The sequence below is a fragment of the Elephas maximus genome, chromosome 1, assembly GCF_024166365.1.
Source record: "Elephas maximus indicus isolate mEleMax1 chromosome 1, mEleMax1 primary haplotype, whole genome shotgun sequence".
Lineage (NCBI taxonomy): Eukaryota > Metazoa > Chordata > Mammalia > Proboscidea > Elephantidae > Elephas > Elephas maximus.
Window position 1 is genome coordinate 117,325,976 of NC_064819.1, and position 25,211 is coordinate 117,351,186.

At 40.1% G+C, this 25,211-nt stretch overlaps 1 protein-coding gene across 1 annotated transcript in view; it reads right to left on the reverse strand.

The window, feature by feature from the left end:
- Positions 1–25,211, reverse strand: part of PKHD1 (PKHD1 ciliary IPT domain containing fibrocystin/polyductin) — a 593,425-nt gene that overhangs the window by 495,046 nt on the left and 73,168 nt on the right. The window contains exons 27-33 of the mRNA XM_049894022.1: positions 24,508–24,783; positions 21,007–21,137; positions 16,614–16,749; positions 11,530–11,725; positions 10,826–10,893; positions 8,011–9,594; positions 5,212–5,355 (exon numbers count right to left, since the gene is read on the reverse strand). Coding sequence (XP_049749979.1) covers positions 5,212–5,355; positions 8,011–9,594; positions 10,826–10,893; positions 11,530–11,725; positions 16,614–16,749; positions 21,007–21,137; positions 24,508–24,783 — 2,535 coding nt within the window. The remainder of the gene's footprint in view (positions 1–5,211; positions 5,356–8,010; positions 9,595–10,825; positions 10,894–11,529; positions 11,726–16,613; positions 16,750–21,006; positions 21,138–24,507; positions 24,784–25,211) is intronic.

Below are 25,211 nucleotides of genomic sequence, written 5' to 3' on the forward strand. Positions count from 1 at the left end.
CATGCCCAAAAATAACCGCTTGCATTTTTAAAATAGTTTTATCATAGGGGCTTATATTCATAAACAAGAGATTGTTGAGTTTTGCTTGTTATTGAACTTTATAAAATACATGAAATAATATTCTTGGACCTGCTTTTTCCACTCAATATTGTTTCCAAGATTTTCCATTATATTGTATATAGCTGTTATACATACATTTCCACTTCTGTTGCATATTGCACCGCATGAAAAATACTACCATGTATTTTTCTATTGTCTTTCCAATGGACTTTTGGGTATTTCCCAGTTTTTGCTACTACAAACATGTACAAAATTTTCTCTAGGGCATATGCCTAGAGAGCAAATTGTTTATTCATAGCGTGGGTACAAGTTCAACTTTACAGGGTAGTGTCATATTGTTTTCCAAAGTGATTGTGCCACTTTACATTCTTATCAGCTGTATGGAGCCCTGGTGCAGCAGTGGTCGAGAGCTATGGCTGCTAACTAAAAGGTCAGCAGTTCAAATCCAGCTGTTCCTTGGAAACTCTATGGGGCAGTTCTACTCTGTCCTATGGGGCCGCTATGAGTCAGAATCAACTCGACGGCAACGGGTCTGGTTTTTTTGTTTTTGTTTTTTGGTTTATCAGCTGTATATGAGTTCCCATTACTCCACATAATTACTAACACTTAGAATTGTAAGACTTCTAATTTTGCCAATCAAAACCCACCGCCATCAAGTCAATTCCGACTCATAGTGACCCCATAGGGCAGAGTAGAACTGCGCCATAGGATTTCCAAGACGTGCCTGGTGGATTTGAATTGCTGACCTTTTGGTTGGCAGGAGTAGCTCTTAACCACTACATCACCAGGGTTTCCTTTGTCAATCTAGTGTGTATAAAATGGTTTATCATTGGCCTTAATTTGCATTTTCGTCATTACTTTTTAGGTTGATCAACTTTTTCCTTATTTATTAATAATTTGTGTTTCCTCTTCTATGAAATTACTATTCTTGTCATTTGCCCATTTTTCTATTGGGCTCTTTGCCTTTTTCTTACTGAGTTGTGCTCTGAATATATTGAGTACTAATCCTATGAAAATTATATGTTTACTAAGAGCTTCTCCAAATTTGTAACTAAGCTTTTTACTCTATGAGATCTCTTGACTAACAGAAGTTCTTAATTTTAATGTAATTATGGCTGTTAACATTTTATGAAGAAGGAAAGCAACTACTTGAAGCCCTGTGACACTCAGGCCCTTTCTTTCTGGGTCATGGGACAGTGTAAGCAGCATCAACAAGGCAGACTGGCAATGACCTTTAACAGGAAGACAATTCTCAGCAAAATATGACTTAGAAGCAGTTCTGTTTGAAAACTTTAATAAAGTAAAAAACAGAAAGAAGAAGAAAAGTTTACGAGCCTGCTACCTCTGCAGCTAACCTGCCCATACAGGTACACAACAAATGCTATCAAGGGTTTGAAACTAGCTGCCCTGCCTACATCATAGTGCTGTGGCAACGTGACAATGAGATAATACATGTGAGAGAGTTTGCAGTTATTAGTAACACACAAATATTCTTGTTGTTGGTGTTATATCCCAAAGCATCTGACACCTAGTAGTAGATTTTCTGTGAATCCATTTCAAATGAATTATAGCAATGAAAACGATTGACAGCGAGACTCTGAGATAGATAAACAAAACGTGAGGAGTTTCATGAGAAGTTTCCAGTTCTTAAGACACAAGGCAAATAAAAAACTGGCTCAACATCTATAAAATAATAAACTCATTATAAGTGACAAATTGACAAAGTGGATTCTGAAAAGTACCCAGGGTGGGAATCAGGTTCTGTAACTAAATAGCTGTGTGACCTTAATCAATTTAGCTATTCATGACTCACGGAAAAGTTAAAGATTCCATGAAAAAAGTCATGTGGTAGAATTCACATAATGTAAGAAATGTGAACATCAAAGGCCGTGATGATGTTTAAACAAACACAAAGTACTGCTTTCAGCCATCAAGATGGTTTAGCAACAAATCATATTAAAAAGTAAAATTCATCTTTTGTTAGAAGTCAAATGTGGGGGAAAAGTAACGATAGAAGACACCAAAAGTAGCAAAAGAACTTTCTTTAGAGCTCTACCTAAAGCTGCCCCACTCATGAAAAGAAAACACACTGGTACTATGGCACGAGAACAAGCAACACATAATTAGTTTTAGCTGTAGGCCACCATCTAAAATCTGGAATGTGAAACTTCACTCTCTTTAGTGTACAAAGTCAAACTGAGGAATAAAATTCAAACTGAGGGTCAGAATTCAAAGTGACCTTCTGTAAATTAGAGAAGTTAACAGAAATAAACACAAGACCAAAATGAAAATGGGAAGGCAGTCAACCACAGAAGAAAAAAGAAATCACGTAAATATAAAATAAGGACAGTCCAGCTATGCACAACCATGTAAGGAAAACACACACACACACACACACCTTGGAATAATAGTAGGTAACCGATTATAACAACATGGTACCAGATTACATGCAGGGGCACTACTACCCAATATGGCTAGAACTTGCTTATATAGAGGAGCTACCTAGTTTGGGCTGCAAACTAGGGGAAAAAATGTAGGACTTCAGAAAGGGATCAGAAGAGAAATACCAAAATGTTTTCTTGTTGGACAGTTTCTGATTCAATGGGTCTCGAGAATTTGTATTTCTAACAAACTCACAGATGATGGTAATGCTGTCTTAGAGGAACTGAGATCAGTCAGCTTTCTGAAGGGCTGCCAGCTGGTTTCTCTAAAAAAAAGTTTCTCTAGCCTTCCCTAAAACGGGATAGCATCAGTTAGGTAGATGATGGATTCCTTAGATTGGCAATTGTTAAACACTTGTAAGGATTGCTGCTATGAAACTGTCCACTGAAATAAACTTTTAAAATAGAGCAGATTCTGGAGTTGGCGATCGCAGTTCCTCTTCATCTTTAGACACTGTGATTAAAAGTCTTTAGAAAGACTTTCCTTTTTTTTATGAAAGAGGAAAATAATTCAAATCATCCATGTCCCTGGTGTTTCCTTGCACAATCAATGAGTGTTTGGTGACACCTAGTGGTACTGATAAAATTATAGCTTCCAACTCGTTTTCTTCTTAAAAAAAAAAAAACAAGAAATTTTGAGAAATCCTTTTCTACAGCTTAATCGAATCTTTTAAAATACAATAATTTCTTTTGTTCTTCCTCGAAGTTACCAAACTTCCAATACCACAATTTATCTGACCCTGAAATCCCACTTATTTTTATTTTGTACTTCCAGCTGAAATTACAATGTCTTGAAATAATACCAACCTGTTGCCATTAAATCGATTCCAACTCATAGCCATCCTACAGGTCAGAGTAGAACTGCCCCATGCAGTTCTCAAGGCTGTAAAGCATTATGGCAGCAGACTCCCATATCTTTCTCCTCTGAAGTGGCTGGTGGGTTTGAATTACTGACCTTTCTTTTTGGTTAGCATCTGAGAGCTTAACTACTGTGAAGTAACACCCAGGAGCTTGAAAAAGTTTACTAATTTAATTAGTATACATGAAAGATTAAACATAAAATCAAAATGTAGTGGTATTAGTTAAAAAGATTAGAACCCCAAAATGTGGAGCCTTCATGTTCTGTTTCCACCATTGTCCAATTCCTTCATTCATTCTTTTATCAAACGTTAATTCTGCACCTGCCCTGCGCCAGCACTGTTCTATGCACAGAGGTAGAGTGGTGAAGGAAACAGCTGCCATCAAGTCAATCCTGATTCATAACAACCCGAGAACTGCCCTTCACAGGGATTTCAAGACTGTGATCTTTCTGAAGCAGATCACCAGGCCTGTCTTCCAAGACACCTCTGGCTGAGTTGGAACCGCCAACCTTTCGGCTAGTCGTAGAGCACTTAACTGTTTGAATGAAACAAAAATGTCTTAAACATAAACTTAAATCTTCACTGATCTTAGGTTTTCTGTTGTGGAATCAATCTCCCTTCCATAATGTTCTCCTTATATACATAATAACAGAAATTCCATTTCTTGTATTTTAAACAAGGATTTGTTTTTCTTCTTGTCGTCTAAGAAAATACAGTATAAACTGCCATCATGATAGTATTATCCATCAGATAATTATTGTCCAAGCTTAGATGAAATGTAACTTGTATCACTTTGTAAATCCTTAGCCTATGTTCACATTTCAGACAAATTAGGAATATAAATTAAAGCACTGCACAGAAAGCATGTGGAGTAAATGTTTTGACGCACACACTTACAAAATCTATCATTATGCAAAGAAGATAATCACCTTGCTAAGCTGGTCCTATAGTAATAACGGTCATCTCTTCCCTTTGACTTTTTTTTAAGCTCAATGAGTAATTACCACGTGACTTGACACCCTAATATGGAAATATCAATGCTTTGTAACTTCCTCTCTAATCTCTCCATTCCACAAAGACACATCTTCCAGTACCACAATTAACGTGATGGCACATGGCTTAAAATAATGAGTGGTCATGGTATTTTACTGAATAAGGGATCAGGTAATTACATGGACAATTACAGAATAAGAGGATAAGGTTAACATTGATTCCTTTGCCTATAATAAGAATTCAAAAAAAAACTGAGTACACAAGGCCAACATCCCAGAAATGCCCACCTTGATAGTCTCCATCATTTTCTTAATACCTCCAATAAGCAGCTGTCTTCAGCAGCCTCACCTCTGAACAAGACTAGGAGGTGGTTTCCTCCATGATGCCTATGGCTGTCATTGAAACTAATACTCAGAATTCAGAATTGTTTTCTCCATCTTCATATGACTGCAGTCAAGAATGCTAATGATACATTTTTAGTTGTTCATTTAACACTGACCCCATTATTATGACAAAAGTTACTAATGAACCATTTTAATAGGTGGCCCTAGCTTGGCTACTAACCAAAAGGTCAGCAATTCAAATCCACTAGCTGCTTCTTGGAAACATTACAGGGTAGCTTTACTCTGTCCTGTAGGGTCGCTATGAGTCGGAATCAACTCAGTGGCAATGGGTTTAGTTTTTTTAAATTCTAACTACCATTTTTGATGGCATTAGAGAAATGCTTTTCCCAGGAACTCATAGAAAACCGGTGGTCAGTACACAGTTAATTAAAAAAATGCTGTTAGCCAAAAAAATATCGCCCTCATATATATGCTTTAAAAAAAAAAAAAAAAAAAACCTGCATTTTTACTAACCATCCAGTGGTAGAACCAAGCAGCTGAAGGCAGACACTGTAGCATTATCCAAGACTTGGCAGGGAGCACCACACACAGCAGCTGAGATGTTCCCTGGAGAAAATCCTGCTCCAAACACATGCACAAGCCTTCCACCCAGGCAGCCTTTAAAGACAAAACAATAAGTTCACAATCATAGAGGCAAAGCTGTCTTTCTTAACTCAAAATTCAAACCTTTGCTTTCCTATTGCCCATCCTTCTCCCTATGCCCTCCACAATCCACACAACTGCCTTTAGGTCCCTGGTAACCTCAGTTTCATCTCCACTGAGGCTCTGGCTTCCAGGATCTAAAGTCTGTTCTATTAGATTAAAATCATTTTCAATAAACTATTATGTTAATAGTTTTTTAAATGTGCCAGTTTTTATATTGAAATGTAATATCTATAGTTTTGAAATTTTTTATAAAAGAGTATAAAGTCCCCCCAACCACCTACCTCACTCCTCACAGGTAGCCATTTAGAGAGTTTCTTGCGAATCCTTCCAGAATTTTCTACGGGTGAGTTTTTTTTATACAACAGGATTATCCTACACATATTATTCTGCAATTTATTTTACTTAAAAGTATACTTTAAACATTTTTCTGAATCTATTTATCTAGGTCTAGCTCATCATTTTTTAGTTACTTAGAATTCCATTACATGATTATGACACAATTTGTTCAGCAATTGCCCTATTGATGGATACTTCAATTATTTATCCATTTTTGCTAAAATTAATAGTGTTGCAATAAATCATACATATTTTAGGAACTTTTTTGGTAATATGTGGTTTGTTACAAATTGCAAATTCTTAAAAGCGAACCTGCTCGGTCAAAGGAACACTGAATTTTTTTTTTTTTTTTGTGGATATTGCCAAATGTCCTCAAAATAATGCTGCTCCAGTTTACTCTCCTACCAGCACTGTCTGAGGGCAACTGTGTCTAATGGGTAAAAGCATGATAATCCTTAACAGGCACTGAAGCAAATGCCATGTTTTGCTCCAGTCTGAGAACCGATAAAGGGAAATGTTGTTGTCTGAGCTCCACACTCCCAGACAGGTGGAACCCTCTAGTCCACAGAGCTCCAGGTGTCTACTGGCTTCATGTCAAGTCTATTATACAGTACTTGCACAGCCCCCTGACAAGCTCAAGAATAACGCTTTTGGCATAGGGTGCGTTTTATACCTCTGCTCTACACCATAAAAATCATGGCCCTTAGAGAGTAAGAACAGTATTTTGGGAACCATCTGGTCCAAACCCTTTTATCAAATAAGGAATCTGAGGCTCACACAGGCAGTGTGCTCTAAGTTACCCAGCTAAGTGAGTAACAGACACAGGACCCAGATCCCATCTCTACAATATTCCATTCAGCTGAGGCCAGAGAAAAGTGTTCTAGGAAGTGGCCTAGTTAGTCCCTCATCAGTCTAAGATTCTGCTCCCATAATTTCCTCTATGTTTTCTATGTCATATTGAGATTTGAGGTAACCCGAACATAAGGTTTTAAGTGAACAGAAACCAAAACTATCATTGGAAGAAAAGGCAAGGCAAATTTCTGTATTTCTAAAAGGAGGGAAATTCAACAAATGCAATGGCACAATGCCATAGCCTTATTATTGGTAAAGTATGAATTCATCTGCGAAATATTACAAACTGATAAAAATTAACTACAGCAGTCCCTGGATTAGGAACAAGATCCGTCCTGACTGTGTCTTTAAGGATGTGTCGGTAAGCTGGAACAGGCGCACACGGTTCTCATTTAGCCTTACTTTGGCGCAAGAAAAGGCTCAAAGCCCTTTCAGTGATTTAAAAGCTGCACGTGCACAAGTGAAGGCGACTGTGATGAAGAATTTGTTGCGAGCAGGGGTTGGTTCAAATGTTTCAAAGTGAGGGCAAATTTACATAACATTAAAGGGCAAGTACGGGTTGTTCATAAGTCGGACATTCGTCACCCAGGGTCTGCCTGTGTATTTCTTAAGTTTAAATAATGCAAATTGACACATTTCGTCTAAAAATAGGTGAAAACATTTATATTCTACTTAAATGATCTAATGATGAGCTCTTACACATGGTATTGTTTAAGTTAAAACAAATTAAGTCAGGTTAATGCATCAAATTAAAATATCATCAAACACTTAGAGAATATACGCAATTTCCTTGATTAAAAAAAAAAAATCAAAGCCTTATAGGTGGAGAATGAAAAAGACAAGTCTCAAAAAAGAAACTGGGATGGTAAGTAACCAACTGTTCTTCTCTCTCCTTCTAGCTTTCAGATTAATGTTGATTTCCTACTTCTTAATCCACTTTCATAAAGAAAGTACTCTCTCTGCTTTGTTTTGACTTAGTGTTGTGAATCTGAGTCCCCAAAAAGACATGTTGAAGTCCTACCCCCATACCTGTGAATGTGGCCTTGTTTGGGGAAATAGGGTTTTTCTTTGAAGATGTTACCAGGTAAATTAATGACATGATACCAGAGGAGGGTGGGTCCTAATTCTACATAATTGGTGACTTACAAAAAGCGAAGGACAGACAGGGAAACAGGCACACCCAGGGGAAAACAGCATGTGAGGATCTATTTACAAGCCAAGAAAAGCCCGGGGTCCTCAGAAGCTGAAAGAGACAAGGAAGGATCTTCCCCTGGAAGGACACAGAGAAGGCACAGCCCTGCGGACACCCTGGATTCAGGCCTCTAGCCTTCAGAACTATGAGAAAATAAACTTCTGTTCTTTAAAGCTACCCACTTGTGGTATTTTTGTTACACAGCACTAGGACATGAAGACACTTACCAAAGTTCTCAGTCACTGCAGTAACGGTGACCCGCGATGTGAACACCAGAACAGAAGAAGCCCACCCTCTCATGCGGTCATAACCTCTTATTGGGTACTCCCCAGCAGGAAGGGAGGAGACAACGCACTGAAGAACAGTGTGGTTCCCAGAGACACCCACACAGGGTGACATCCCGATAAATATCTTAACATGCACAGCTCCTGTGATCCGGGCCACTGCAAAGGTTAGGACGTCGTCCGTCTGAGAAATAGAGAGCAATTCTGGGGTGAAGGCCTTGCTGTAACCAATGACTCCTATGTGGTACAAATGTCCATCTACCTCTATTTCCAGGGCAAAGGAGCCATTGCCTGCAGGGACAATGCACTGGATGAGCTTAGCGCTGATGTTCACTGAAAGGCAGGCCTGTTGGCCAACGTGGACTGATGTAGCGTTCTGTCCTTTCAGGGCCGCACCCTCCATGGTCAAGAGGCCCCCACCGTGTAAGCCGAAGGTCTTAGGGAAGTAATGAAACACTTGAGGAAAAATGTAGAAGTGTCTGGAAACATTTCTCAAACAAGCATACCCATTTCTCTTATGAACCACTGACAGATAGTGCAGACCTGGGTTCAGGTCACTAACCTGGCATGCCACATGGCTTGCATTAAAGAAAGTTACACTACAAGGAGTATAATCATCCACAAAGACCACAAGCTCATTTACTGTGGTGCCAAACCTCTGCCCCCTAATCAGCACAGTGGTCAGAGACCCACTGACGTTAGTGGTCAAGGCATCCACAGCAGGAGTTGTCTCTTCCTGAATAAAAAGACTACAGTTCCCTTGACACTCGCTGGTTAGCCCATTGACCAGGACTGTGACATTCATGGCGAAGACAGCTTCAGGCAAGGGGTCACCCACCAGGTTAACCTGGCAGAGGATTGTCTGGTCACTCAAACTCAAAATGGCACAAGTAAAAGGGCCTGAGAGCCCAACCTGAACTGACCTCCTTCTAGAGCTGAGCATCAGGCCCCTCACAGTGAGTACTGTCCCACCACAAGTAGAACCTTGTGTAGGGAAGATGGCAATTATCTGAGGTGCCAACACAAATCGCTGTGGCACCACAGACATATTGGCAAATCCCATCTGCTTCTGACGGACTTGGAGAGGATAGACGCCCGCCTCCAAACTGTGAAGAGGAAAGGAGCACCCAGACTGGCTCATGTTGCTCCTGAAAGACCGTGCCTCAAGGTCACAGTGCAAGCTCCCCAGAAGAATCACGGAGTTGGAGATGCTATTTCCTTCCACAAAGAACCACAGGCTGCTACTCGTGGTTTCTGCTCTCAGGGCGGTGACCACAGGTGTTGCTGTTCCTTCATACAGGAAAGTATACTCTCTGTGGGGGAAGGACACGTTGCCGACCCACACCTGCACCCGGGCCGGGATAGCAAGCATGTCCACACCAGGCAGCAGAGAGGCTGGTGAAGTCTCACACCAGATGTTCTCCTCTGTCAAGTTCATGATGTCACAGGACCGACTGCCCACAGCTACCCAAAGCAAGGCTGGGTCCTGGCTGAACCCTATTCCTGAAATGTTGAGGATGGTTCCACCTAAACATTAATATCAAAAACAAAATTTAAAATGGATATTTAGAACCAGGACTCATAGCACCTGTGTAAGTCCCAGTGAAAGTGGGAGGGAAAAAGCACTAGGGAGACCTCAATTATTTTACCTCACCCCACCAATATCAAATCTGTGATCATTTTACAGGAGCCATGGGGGCTGAAGTTCACGTAAGTAAATAATATAAATGGCTGTATGGAGGAAGCCCCCATTTCTATTCAATTTAAATACACTAATGAAAAATCAAAATCCCCAAAGTCTTTTAATCATCCCCTATACTATCTGACTTATTATTCTATATAGTATACATATATTATCCTATATATATTCAACTTACAATTAACAAAAAATCAAATTTCTTAAAATATACTTATTTGTTACATCATTCTACCTAATATATATTAGAATATATTCCAGAATATGCAGAATATATGACATAGATGGCATATCAAAAGTCACTGAATCATGCCTATGAATTTCCTAATATTCATACACTTTGTCTTGCTCTCTAGTCAGGGAACATGTCAAACCCCATCTTCAGGAGGGAGGTTGGATTAATTTAACCCACAGCATAACCAAGTCTGTGGTAAGCTAAGAATTTTTTTAAAAGGACTTTATTAGACTCAAAAAGGATAATGTGCTTTTCACACAATCCCAATGATTATTCACATGCAAATATATAGCTTTGAATTATTTCTGAAAATTAGTGGTTTTAGAGATTCCTCTATTTATCGTGCCCTTACATTTCCCATATTGGTATTCATGTTTCTGACTATTTCTGGGCCCTTCAACTGCATCCCTAGAAGAAAGTGAAGACACCAGAGACTCGTTCCTCCTCTCCTCACACATGCAGTATCTGAAAGCCTACCACAGGAAACGCTTCCCTTGTTTTTCTAATATCCGCTGGAGATGTGCTACCCAGTAGATATTTCAGCCTCTTTCCATTAGGAAAAGGAAAGCCAGGCACATCTCTTTTTCATAAAAATTCTTTAATTTCCTGAGCTTACTGAGCTAAGGAATCAGCGAATGTTCACACCCTTCAAAGGGAACCACTGGGTTCATGGATCATGAGGAAGGCTACTCTCTCCTGCTCCTGTCTCAGGCCTCAAGAGTCACAGCTGACAAGCTCCAAGGGTTAATTAACCCAGGAACAAAGCCTGAATGTCTCCTGTACAGACTCCCTGGATAAACGGTAACAGCCACATCAGAGCCACTCACCTAGAAGGGATCCGCAGCAAGGCTCTATGTCAAAAACTTCTGTGAGATACTGGATATGGAGATCAACCCTACAAGACAGACAGTTGTTCTGAAATAACTGAGTTAAAAAAAAAAAAAAAAAGTGAGGAAAAGACATGGATGTATTTTAGAAAGAAGAAGAGAGAGGCAGTGGTGAAGTAAAGCAAATGTGAATGATACTACCTAGCAGAGACGAAAGGAAATGGTGGGGAAAAAAATACTGTGTGGTGCCTGTCCTAGACCAGTATCACCTGGTGACATCAGTCCCATAAAGCGTAGCTACTTTCTGAATGAGGAGAATTTTTGGTCCAGGGCCTTCAAGGCAGAGTGGGAGATGGGGGAGGTAGAAGAGATGGCTTGTGCAACAATTACAAATGATTTATTCATAGCCCATGACATAATCTTACAAAAGGTCTAGAACAGGCTCTTCCCCTTTTCACATATACAATGCCCACACCACCTGCACTCCAAGAGCCACGAAATTTTAGTTCCTGGAAGTTTCCTTTTCCCCAAGTAGTAAGCCCCTGGGTCATCTTGGGGGCGAACTGGCCTACGGGGTCTCTCAGATTTGTTCAAATTTTATGACTCTTATATGTATTCCCTAACTAAGACCTAACTCTGTAATAGGAACTCAAGTTGAACCACTAGACCATCCATAGACCTAAAATGGCAAGAGTTCACCTCACCCTTGTGAGTGAATGCTGAGCCCATTGATGGAAACTGAAATTCTGTGGAGGCCAGCCGCCATGGGGGGCAGTACCACCTCCAGGCCCTGAGCCGTCTGCGCATGAAGTCGAGCCCAGGTGTCCTGAATATGGACTTCCACATCCAACTCTGTGTAGTTCTGCAGCAGCGTCATTCCAATGAAAAGGGTGTCACCTCCTGTGTGTAGAAGAATCCATTAGCCTCTGTAATTTCGGCCTGTGACCTCAACCACCTCTTCAATTCTAAAACTGTCTTATATGATTAAACACAAGCTAAAAAAAAAAAAAAAATTTTTTTTTCTTAAACCCTGTGCATAATACTCTAATTCAGAGTTTTAATGACAACTTTTTTTTTTTAATGAAACTCTAACAACTATTTTAACAGAGCTATGGCCTATAACTCAAGGACATAAAAAGGAAAATTATCACAGCAAGTTTACTCAAGAAACAATAAATTATTTTCTTGCAAAAGCAAATCAAGAAGTATTTTTGAAGACTGAGGATCTTCATAACCAAAAAATAGCATCCCATGTCCTTTTCTTGCCTCTTCTTTCTACTTGATAAAAATCTAAATCTGTACCTTCAGTGCACGCTGAACCTTATAATAATGCCACTTGCAAGTACAGTGAGGGAGCCCTGGTGGTGCTGTGCTTAAAGCATTCGGCTGCTCACTGAAAGGTCAGTGGTTCAAACCCACCAGCTGCTCTGTGGGAAAAAGATGTGGCAGTCTGCTCCCATAAATATGCACAGCCTTGGAAACCCTATAGGGCAGTTCTTCCTTATCCAGGGTCACTATGAAGTCGGACTCAGTTGGATGGCAATGGGTTTATTCATTTATTTGGGGATGGGGGTGGTGAGTACAGTCATTCCCAGCTTACGGAGCATTTTCACATGTTATTCCATTTGATCCTCACTCCATCTTGATGGCCTGTATGGGGTAAACAGTAGGATTGGCCTTTTGTTTTTGAGTAAACTAAGGCTACGCAGCCAAGGCCTCACAGCTAAATAACAGAAAAGTCAAGGCCTGCGCCCAGTCTTAGTTATCCTATTTCAATTCCTTTTCAGTTTAATCATTCACTGTACTAGAATGCCATGTATACTATAGGCCTAGGAAGAAAATTCTGGCAATCTATTTCTGAAAAAACAGTCAATGAAAATCCTATGGATCACCACGATCCAATCAATCCCGTTGTGCAACCAGCTCGCCACGAGTCAGGGCTGATTCAATGGCAGTTAACAACAACATACTACGGACACTGTTCATTTGATTTCTTTTAACTCAGATATTCATTCTGTACCACGAAGAAGATGCTGCGAGAGGCACAAAAATAAGTGAAACACAGACCCTGCCCTCAAAAGGGATAAAATAGGAGCCCAAATAGCCTTCAAACCTATTGCCCTTGAGTGGAATTTCGACTCATAGCAACCCTATAGGACAGAGTAGAACTGTCCCAAAGTGTTTCCAAGGCTGTAATCTTTAAGGAAGCAGACTATCGCTTCACATCTTTCCCCACGGAGTGGCTGCTGGGTGCAAACCACCAACCACCAACCTTTCAATTAGCAGCCAAGCGTTTAACCACTGCACCACCCCACTAGGGCTCCTTAGTTCAAGTTACATACCATAAAAAGGGTGCAAATTATGTAATGGGGTTGTTCAAATCAAAATAACATTTTGGATATCAGGAAAGGCCTTATAGGTAAGATGGTGCTGTAAATTCAATTTGAAAGACAAATCCCAAAAGGAAGTAAAAGAGAAGAGGGGACTTATAATTCAATTCTAAACTCTTTACAGTTTTACCCAAAGCCTTTTGTAGCATTTTCTCATTTAATCACCCAGTGGCTTGGAGGGAAGAAAAGGAAACTGGGTGATTCACTGGAAGACAAAGGACATGATAAACAGGTTAGGAACACCATGAGGGCAGAAGCTGGACAAGTTGATGGTGGTTCAACAGCTGAGGACCAAGAAAGTTAAACCTCAGGGGTCTTGACTTAATTCAGTGGACAGTGGAGACCACCAGAGGTTTCCAAGCAAGGGAAGGATCTGGTTGAAGCTATTCTTCCAGTCTGTAAGACAAGCTGAAGAGAATAAAGGAAATCTGGTCTGCAGTCACCTGGAGTCTTAATGAGGACTGTCAAGTGTAACAGCAGAAGTGGAAGTTAAGTATACTTACCTTTCCTGTGTCTCAGTGTGCACAGAGACACAGCTTGGGCTAAAGAATCTCTAAAGCTCTTTTAACCACTGTTGTTGTTACGTGCCTTTGAGTCAATTCCAACTCACAGCCACTGCATATGACAGAATAGAACAGCCCCATAGAGTTTCCTGAACTATAATCTTTACGGGAGCAGATCACCAGGTCTTTTTTCCTGTGAAGCAGCTAGTGGGTTGGAAATACTGACCTTTCAGTTAACCGCTGAGTGGTAACCACTGTGCCACCTGAACTGCTTCTTTTAGCCACTAGCATTTGAGAACCGTGTCAGGGCTGGTGTCTAGAAGACACCACAGCCAATGAAGAATAGAAAGAGGTTGCTTGAAAGAGAAAATTTACAGAGGATTATAGTGCAGTGGGAAGATTACAGGTCTGTACCCAAATTCTTGATCTGCTATTAACTACCTGGGTGACTTGGAGTGACTCACTTTGGGCTCCCAGAGCCTTGGATTTTTCAGCAATAAGATAGTAATAAAGCCTACCCTACCCCATACTATCAGTTGTAAGGATTAAATTTGACACCATGGGAAAGTATTTGGGACAGTACAGCACATAAAACAGCCCCAATTAACTTCAATTTCTTCCTCTTTCCGCATACTCCTTACTTCTTCAGGGGTTTTCCATCTTGTTTCTACTCAGAAGTCTGAAGCCTGAGTATCTGCCAGAATGGTGGCATTGACTTCAACAAAGCATTTTTATTGAGTGCTTACTCCATGCCAGAGTTCCTGGGTGGTGCACTTAATGAGCTCAGCTGCTAACCAAAAGGTTGGAGATTTGAGTCCACCTTTAGAGGTGCCTCAGAAGAAAGACCTGGCGACCTACTTCCTAAAAATCAGCCATTGAAAAACCTGTGGAGCACAGTTCTACTTTGACACACATGGGGTCGCCATGAGTCGGGGCTGACTCTGTGGCAACTGGTTTGGTTACTCCATGCCAATTCCTGAGCTAGATACTTTTACCTGCTTTACCTGAAATTTTCACTATAAACTGGAAAGAATTATTCCCACCTTAACAAATGGAGAAACTGAAGATAAAGGAAGTTCGGTATCTTGCCCAAGAAGAGATTGTTAGGATTCATTCACATTCAGCTCTGTTTGACAGCAAAGACCACACTAACGGCCCCGCGCATCGAATTCTTCCTCCCTCTCCTCTTCCTCCTTTCTTCACTTTCTCCCTGGCTTCACTATCATTATCAACATCATTTCCTGAATGGAGATGTGTAGCACTCCAGCTCAAAAAAAACTTTTCCCAGTAGGCTCCCATCCTTTGTGGATTTTATAGCATGTTTTTCTTTATTCTGCCCATAGAAAGATTTAAATACAAGTGTAAACTCCGAAAATAATGCATCACGTTGTATACATCAATAACATGAACTCCTTAGACTCTTGGTCAATTGTCAATCTAATACTAGATGCCTTTGAGGCACTGCTGCAATGTATTTATTCTTTTCATTATAGGTAGAAAATTTTATTAAAAGCCAAAATCACTGAATTCTGAATAGAACATGGAGCTCCCTCCTCCCGTTTCTACCTCTTTTGGAAGAATCTATACCACTAAGGAATTTTACATTCTTTGGTCGCCTGAGGCAGCAAATTCTTCTTCCACACTATCCGATCTGAATAATATTGAGAAGCTAAAGGACACTTCCCTTTATTTATGAACTCTTGAGCAATGGAAAATGAAAACAGTACCAAAAGAATTGAGCCCAGCTCTTTCTTTGGGAAATATGGTGGTCTTCTAAAATAAACCATTAGATATGGCTACCATAAACTCTCTGTTATTTGGCATTCAGTTAACCAGAAAGGTGTGTTACCTGCCATTTTTCCAAATCTACATGCTATGATGTAAGAAACTGTTATAATTCCATCTTGGCATATCATCTGAACCATCAAAGAAATATTAAATTATTTCCTGTAATATGTCTCAAAGGACAAAAATCCTTGATTAATCAGAACACTTTATCCTCTACTCAAATCAAATTTTAAGAAAAAGTATTTTATAATTAACTATAAGTGGCTAATTGCTTAGGATCTGCAACCAGATTGCTTGGGTTCAAATCCCATCTCTGCTACTTACTAAAGGTAGCGTCTTAAGCAAGTTACTTATTCTCTCTGTTTTAAGTTTCCTCACCTGTAAAATGTGAATAACCATCCTATAAATTTGTAACAAGGATTAAAGTCTACAACATGTCTATGCTATTAATACTGGCACATCCCAAAAAATCAATTCTGAGTCATAGCAACCCTACAGGATTTCCAAGGCTCTAAATCTCTATGGAAGAAGACTACCACATTTTTCTCCTGTGGAGCCGCTGATGGATTCCAACTGCCGACCTTTCAGTTAACAGTCGATCACTTTAACCTCTGTGCCACCAGAGCTCCTTAATACTGGCACATAACCAAAAACCCAAACCCACTGCCATCAAGTCAATTCTGACTCATAGCGACCCTATAGGACAGAGAAGAACTGCCCCATAGAGTTTCCAAGGAGCACCTGGTGGATTCGAACTGCTGACCTTTTGATTAGCAGCCATACCACTTAACCACTACAGCACCAGGGTTTAATACTGTCACACAATAGGTACTTAATAAATATTTATTGAATTAAAAATTACCTATGAATTCTCACATCATTTCCATGATGGAAGTGACCCCAATTTTACAGAGGGAGAAACACATATGAGACTGACTCCATGATGGGTAAAATGAGAAAACCAGTCCCCTAATTCTCAGGGGAAAAAAAAAAAAAAATTCCATCCAAATTATAATACTATCTTCAATAAAAACCACAGGCTACTGCGTGCATTTTTTATAGGATCAATGCTCTAAAACAAAAGTCCTGCAGGGTCATGTATTTTACCTGCTAAGTTGCTTCTGTTCCTGCTTAGAGACACGATCACTGGATTTAAAGAGGAGACGTATGTAAATGCTCCGGGAAGAACTGCGGAATGGTCCTCTCTGATCACAGTCACATTCACAATGGATCCATCTTTTCCCTAAAAATCAATTTTTTAAATCAAACTCAGTAAATAAGACTGACTTGAGGGAAGAGAAGTACAAATCAAATTAGTTTAAAAGGTTAATTTCAAGAAAGTTGTTTTTAAAGGATATATTTGCTACTTGCTAGTATCTCTCTCTCTCTCTCTCACACACACACACACACACACACACACACAGTGGCAAGTGCCTCGTGTCTACCCAAGTGCAGACTTGAACAGATGCAGAGGGACCTGCTCTAAAGGGTAAATAAGAATGATTTGCAATTAACGTGCCAATTGTTCCTAAGTAAATGGTTACTGCTAATGGGTTTGTGGAAGGCTGAAAATAGTTTGTTCTCCAAAGAATGCAGGTGTAAAATTCCCCAAGGCCACCCTCCAAACACAGATTTGCACAATAAACCCTTTCTTCAAAACTATTAAAAAGGTAAATTTCAGGTTAATTTCCTTTAAATTATGACAAATTTCTAAGTTGTGAAATGTGAATATAATCATCCTGTAGTTTCCAATTTCAGAACAAAAAAAAATGAATAAAATGTATTATGTTTCTTTTTTTTTTTTTTTTCAACTTTGAATTTTTATCATTAGGACGTTCATCATTTTGAGATTTTAGTACCATCCTGCCTTCCAGGAAAAGAGTACTAGTAACCTTTCAGAGTTCTTTCTAAAAGATCAATAATTTAATACAAGTTTTTTTTGCTCAGCCAGTTGCACTGAAAAAAATTGCACTGAAGTAGAATTTAAATCCTCCATGTGAAAAAAGATCCAGAACATTTAGCAGAACCCAAGATCCTAGAAAACTGATATTTTTAATAGGTTCTATACACTGCCCAAAGAACCCTTGTGGTGCAACGGTAAAGCGCTCAACTGCTAACAAAAAAGTTGGCAATTTGAACCCACCCAGGAACTCCATGGGAAAAAGACCTGGTGATCTGTTTCCATATACATTACAGCCAACAAAATCTTTATGAGGCAGTTCTATTCTATCATATGGGGTAGCTATGAGTCAGAAATTGACTCAATGGCACCAAACAGCAACAATAACATACACTGCCCAGGTCTTTAGGTGGTGCGAGCAGTTTAAGCTCAACTACCAACCTAAAGATTGGTGGTTTGAAACCACACAGTGGCACCACCAAAGAAAGGCCTGGCAATCTGCTTCTGTAAAGACTAGTATATAAGTTCCTAAATGTCGCCCTCCTCCTACATAAATCTCTTCACCTGTAACACTTTCTCCCAACATCCAACTTCCCAAAGGAGTTGTCCACCTCTGTTTTCTTCAACTCTTTCTACTATTTACTTTTTAATCCATGACAGTCTGGGCTGGAAACCTGAGAATTATCTTTGGCCTCTCTCTCTCCCCAACAAGACACCCCACCACATGTTCAATCACCACCATGTTCTTTCAGTCCTACCTGTTCATAATCCATTTACCCTTTGTTTACCCCAGCTATAACTTACAGGAAAGAAGAGATGCTATGTCAAAAGACACCCTAAGCTGAAAAGCAAAACAACCAACTAGGATGAAAATACATGAAATATTTGACAAAGGATTAATGTGTTTAATACACAAAGAGCTTTTACAAATCAATAAACTAGTAATTCACAAAAAAAGAAAAAAAATGCAAATCCATTGCCAGCAAGTCAATTCCAAGTCGTGATGACCCCACGTGTTACAGAGTAGAAAAAAGAAGTTACAAACGTTCAATGAATATTTGAAAACTTATTATACAGGCAAAGAAAGGTCTCAGAGCTAAAGGACATGAGTCTCCAGATTGAGAGGATTCATCAAATGCTCATCACAGTAAATAAGATTCATGCCAACGTGTATCATTGTCAAATCAAAGAACCTTAAGCGCTCACAGAGAAAAAAAATGAAGTTACCTACTGGGCAGTAAAGGATGAACCCTGCCCAAAGGAAGGTCTGGGTCTTGCCCAGATACTAGGAGGTAACCTCTAAGCCCTTGGGATATTCTGCTTGATAAGGGTGTCTTTGTTTACGTGAGAGCTTACCCCACACCCAAGAACCAATGCTAACAATTTGGTTTATTATGGTAGTCTCTTGGGCAATCTGCTTCAGTAAAGATTTATAGCCTTGGAAACCCTATAGGGCAGTTCTACTCTGTCCTAGGTCACTATGAGTCAGAATCCACTGGACAGCATGGACTGGTTTCAGAAAGGGGGTGGGAGAGCATGATTGGTTTACCATTTCCTTTTAATGTTTGCATGTATTACTTTGATCAGAATCAAAGTTTGTTTTTTTAATGTTTATCTTCTCTAGTAAAGAAATCCAAACAACATAAATGTTACCCATTAAAATAGTAAATATATATTAAAGTGATAATACCCAAGGTTGGCCAAAAGTGCCAGAAATCAGACACTAGCACCATAAGAGTTGAAGCATAAACTGAAAAGGACTTTCAGACAACTGGATGCCACATATCGAAAGCTTTAGAATTTGGGTTAATTTATCCTGAGCAAATAAATGTACCTAAAAGTACAGTGACTGGGTTGATCAAAGTTCTGCTGTTTACAATTGGAAAATTTTGGAAATTACATAAATGTCCAGTAATAGGGAACTAGTTAAATTATGGTACACCCACGTATGTTGGAATTGCATACAGCTTACATATAAAAGCTAACTTTTCATAACATTTAAGAAGCTAGATGAAATTAAAATGTGGAACCAGTGATAAAAGGATATTCTGAACCCTCCTTCTCAGGGATCTTTATTTGTCCAAGAGATGGCCATCTTTTGGGGATCCCAAGAAGCTAAACTACATGACTGTTCAAGGGCCCTTACAGTTCATGGCTTACTTGTTCCTATACTGAAAGGTCCTATAAAGTTCTTACAGCTGACTTTTGGTTGAAACTAAGGTATTGAATAAGTAGGAAAACAAAAAGTTTATTTCATTTATTTAACAGATACTTAAAAATATCAGGCACTGTTTTAAGCACTTAACAAATATTAACTGATGTAATTTTACCCTCTTAATAGCCTATGAGGTAAGTTCTATTATTATTTCCATTTTAAGATGCAGAAACTGAGGCACGGGAAAGCTAAGCAATTGTCTTAATGTCACACTGTTGGTAAACAGTAGAGCTAACTTTTAAACTCATGCAGTCTGACTGGTTAGTCTTTAACTTAACACCATGCTGGCTCCCAGAGCTAGAGAAAAATAAGAAAAGGAGAAAACATTGGAGAGAAAGATAAATGTGGCTGAATAGAGTCCATAGCTAATAACTACCACTGGTCTTTGAAAATGCATGGCGAGGTCTTCTGCCTGGGTCATGGGTGCGCTAGGAATGTTGATGACAATAAAGTTAACTCTTTATAGAAAGTCCAACTGTAGCTGTGAGCATGACTTTCCCCAGCAGCACCAGGAAAGGGCCTGGACACAAATAGGCCATGATATATCACTAACTTAAGAAAAAAGAGAGAGCTCAGGGCCTTGTTTTTAAGAGAAGAAAGAGGCAGTAGGGAACAATTGGGAAGGTATTTCATAAGAACCAGACATTCTAGAAGTTTCCGAGTTTCACCATCACATCCACACAGAAAACAAAATTGCTGGTGAAAATTAACTTATTTGTCTGTTTAAAAGAGGGTAAGATTACAAGATGTGTAAATCTTGCAAACCCAAACTCATAATATGCACTAGACAGATTTATTCTGTGGCGTAATGTTGTTGTTGTTAGGTGGCGTTGAGTTGCTGCTGACTCACAGCGACCCTATGTGTAATAGAAAGAAACAGTGCCCGGACCCATGTCATCCTCACAATAATTGCTATGTTTGAGCCCACTGTTGCAGACACTGTGTCAGTCCATCTTGTTGAGGGTCTTCCTCTTTTTCGCTGACCCCCTACTTTACTAAGCATGATGTCCTTCTCCAGGGATTGGCCCCTCCTGACAACGTGTCCAAAGTACTTGAGACAAAATCTCACCATCCTCACTCCTAAGGAGCATTCTGGCTGTACTTCGTCCAAGACAGATTTGTTCATTCTTCTGTGGCATAATATTAAGAATGTGGACTGGGACTGCTTAGTTGTCTTTTTAAAAGAATTAACTGATGTTAACTACAAGCCCCACTGGAGGGTTCTATTTCCCATTTCATAGCAAGGCAGGCAATATAAACATACTTTTATGATGAGAGCTTATGTCAGTTAATTTTGTTCCAAGAAGTGATTCACTCAAACCCTTATGTTATGTGTTAATAATGGTAATCCATCCACAGAGGAGATACCAGAGAATTCCACTTACCCTGGGTGGAATCTTACATTGAATCCTTTGTGAATTGCTTACGTTGACATCAATGGCACAAGATTGAGACCCAAATAACACCAGGCTAACACCTTCCAAGCCAGAACCTCGGATGGTGGCCCAGAGACCCCCTGTAACAAAAACAACATTTTCAGATGGTATCCACAGCCCTATAGGCAGAGGAAAAATTAAGCACCTCCAAGACAGATTAAACCAAATCAAAAAAACATGAATCTCCTTAATTTGTCAAAACACAAGGCAATCCTCAAAGACTGAAGTTAAATATATAGTCTATCATATATAAAGAGAGAAATGATAACTAGAGAGCAGAGAGAAGTAGTAAGACATTCCTGGAGATATTTAAGAATTAAGCATAGAGGTACAATACTGCCATGAGTAAAATAGATGGTTTGTGAAAACTCTTACTGCCCTAGATTTTTTAAATATTATCGCCGCCAATCCTGTAAAACTTATACTTTTCCCAAGAAATCAAGCATAAAAGAGTATCATGGTAGGAAGAGTAGTGGACTTAGTAGAGTCAGGGCCCAGATTACTCTGCCACTTAAACCCACTGCCATCGAGTCGATTCCGACTCATAGCGACCCTATAGGACAGAATAGAACTGCCCCCACAGAGTTTCCAAGAAGCACCTGGCGGATTAGAACTGCCAACCTCTTGGTTAGCAGCGGTAGCACTTAACCACTACACCACCAGGGTTTCCCTGCCAATTAAAAACAGGTTTTTATGCTACTGTTCCTTAGCTCAGTGGTCCTCATTTCCCTCATCTTTAAACGACAACCTTAGCCCTTGCAGCTTTGTAATTTGATACCACACATACCAAATTCAAGGAGCCCTGATGGTACAATGGTTAAGTGCTGGGCTGCTAACCAAAAGGCCCAGAGGCTGCACAGAAGAAAGACCTGGTGATCTCTTCTTATAACTATCACAGCCTAGAAAACCCTAGGGGCCGTTCTACTCTGTCACACTGGGTCCCTATGGGTGGAAAATCAACTTGACAGGAAACAACAACAGCATACTAAACTTCGGTCACCACAATGTATATAAGTGACTGGCATCACCACCCTCTGCCATCAGAATTTCTCTGCTGGCTACTGAAGAGCAACCACAGAAATCCCTGTATCCTCACTGCAGACATGGGTAAAAAACAAGATGGCACCAATCATATGATATCATGGCATGCTTTCCCATTTTGAAGGGCAGCCCTCCATATAGCTGCTGAACAGATAAAACAAGAAAACAGTGCTGCCGAGTTGATTCCAACTCATGGTGACTCCATGTGAACAGAAGCCCCACTTACTACTGATGAAGGAAATGATTCTTGTCCACCATCTCCCCACAAGGGGTACAAGAGAGGCTGCCAAACAGACACTACTCCTTAAGAATGGGAAAAGAGTTCAGTAACAAGGTTATCTTCCTCAAAAACATCAGCAAGAAAAAAGAAACTTATGTAACCTGAAGAAAACTTCTGGGGAGAATATGACTGGGTGAAATAATACCCTGAAGAATCGGGGCAAGACTCCAATGCTGTTATTATTGTTGTCGGATGCCATCGATTTCAACTCATAGCTACCCCATGTGACAGAGTAGAACTATCTCATAGGGTTTTCTAGGCTGGATTCTTCATGTGAGCAGATCACCAGGTCCTTCTCCCATGGAACCACTGGGTGGGTTAGAACTGCCAACCTTTAGATCAGCAGCTGAGTACTTAACCGTTTGCCTGGGACTGCCCCAGTTTTAGTACTACAAATCCCACGTCCTGGGAAATCCCTCACTCCTGGAAAAACTCAGGCAGTTGGTAGCCCTATCTGTGCTGGGCACTCTGTATAGAGGATACAAAGATGACTCAGTCACCTGTCTGCCCTGTAAGGGCCTATTATCTAGGTGGGAGCTGAAGAAGGTTTGTGTGGCCTCAACTACAAAGGTAACTTTGTAAGAAGATCAAAGCCCCTCATAAGCCTAGTGAGGAACAATTATATGCCCTGAACCCAAACCAATAATTGTTGGGTTAATATAGACTATGACCTTCAACTCTGAGTACCACATATCATTTGGCTCCTTCCTTAAATCATCAAGAAGTAAGAGCAACCACTGCTTGCTGTTCTGTGTACATGGACAAGATGGCGTAGGTCTCTTAGTTCACTTTTCTAGGCAAAATAGAGCCAGAAATGAGTTGTTCCTTTGGACAATATGTTTGTGACCAGAACACACAGTTTTTAAAAATGTTCTCAGTAGCATGTCTCTGGCCAACAGAATAAACAGCAACAACAACAAAAACAGAGTTAAGGAAAGCATTTTTATGCTCCAAAAATTATGCTTTAGCAAACACGAGTGTTTCTGTGATTCTTGCAATCCAACAGGGTCATTTTTAACTGGTCATGCCCCTCAGAAAAGAGCAAGTCCTGGAAAGTCCCTGGTTTTCACAGCACCAACCCTACCCACAGGGCTAAATGTTAACAAGACCTACTGCCCTCCATATTCCTACTACGCAAATGGTAGCCAGCTTTGCATGCCAACCAAGTATCCAGTGTACATCAGTTAACAATCATTTGTAAGCACCCACTATGCGCAAAGCTCATAGTGGGAAAGGCCACTATTTCACGCTTGTCAAAATGCTTTTATGTTCAAGGGGCTTTCCCATCAATTTAAAGTTGCCTCAATTTAACCTCCCAGAAAACTAGAAGTCATATAAGTCAAGCATCATTAGCCCCACTGTATAAGTAAAACGACATGGTACTATACAACAGACAAGGGCATTGGCATCAGGCGATCTTAGTTTTTTGTCTTAGATCCACCTCTTTCCATTGGGAAACCTTTGGGCAAATCATTTACCTCTTAAAACCACCTGAAAAAATGTGAATAATAATTCCATCTTTGGGGAATTGAAAGCATTTAGAAGATAAATGATATTATGGTTATCACAATCATTAATTAGGAAAGTGAGTCCCACAGAAGTAACTGAAACTTCTAAGGTCACACATCTGACTTGGGGTAGGACAAAAACTCAGACACATCCCCTCAACCCCCACCCACTGCTGTCAAGTCGATTCTAACTCATAGCGACCCAACAGGACAGAGTAGAAACGCCCCATAAGGTTTCCATGCAGCTGCTGGTGGATTCAAACTGCCAACCTTTTGATGAGCAGCCCAGTTCTTAATCACTGCGCCACTAGGGTTCCCCCCTCACCCCTTCAACCCCAACCCAGGGTTATTTCCACTAGACTAAATAGTCCTGCTTACTCAGTGACTGACCCAATTATGCCTGACAACGCTAGCCAAACTATGATCATTTATGTGGCAAGTGAGTTCATTTAAGGGCCCAAAAGTCTGTTGTTCATTAGAACAAATGCTGATGGCAGAAAACAAAAGGCTGTGAATCATAGTGGATACAGAATTTATCTGGTGGAAGGACTATATTCCTGTTGGTCAGCCAGAAGGCTGGCTTCAGAGGGGTAGATGGAATGTGGTATCCTCCTCCATTACCAATCTCTGCAGCTTTGGAAGGCTCCACAGCATCCAGCCTGGGCTCCACACGTAAGAAGAGGCCTTCTCCGCTGGCGTTGACAGCAAGACCAGAGGGTCTCACCAACATCGAGACACGGTGCACTCCAACTGATAGCACGCCCATCTGACAGACCACATACGTTAAGTTTGAGAAAATAACTTCACAACTTGTTTTGTTCACCGTAACCTCCAAGGCCTGGGAGTCACCAGAGAAACCAGTTCCAATTATATGAACCAGTAGGTTGATGTCATTGTCTTAAAGGAAGAAAAACAAACAAAATAGTCTCTTAATGGTATCACTCCATTTAAGAGACCTTACTCTGACATCAAATGTTCATTCCCTCTCACCTTCACCTCCCAAAATTCAGGGAAGTGTATGCTGACCCAAACGTTGGGCATCTGCATTTACTTGGAATACCCAGCCCCCACCTAAAATTTTCTCAAACTAGTAATGAGATCGCAGCTCAATAAAAAATGGAAGTAAAATCAAAATAAAGAACATTCCAAAACAAGGCACAAAGAATATTTTAAGTCATCAAAAATCCATTTGTCTCTATTTCCAAATCATGACCATATTATCATTTTGATTGTTGTTGTTGTGTGCCTTCGAGTCCATTCCAACTCACAGCGACCCCACGTGACAGAGTAGAACTACCCCATAGGGTTTCCTAGGCTGTAGTTTT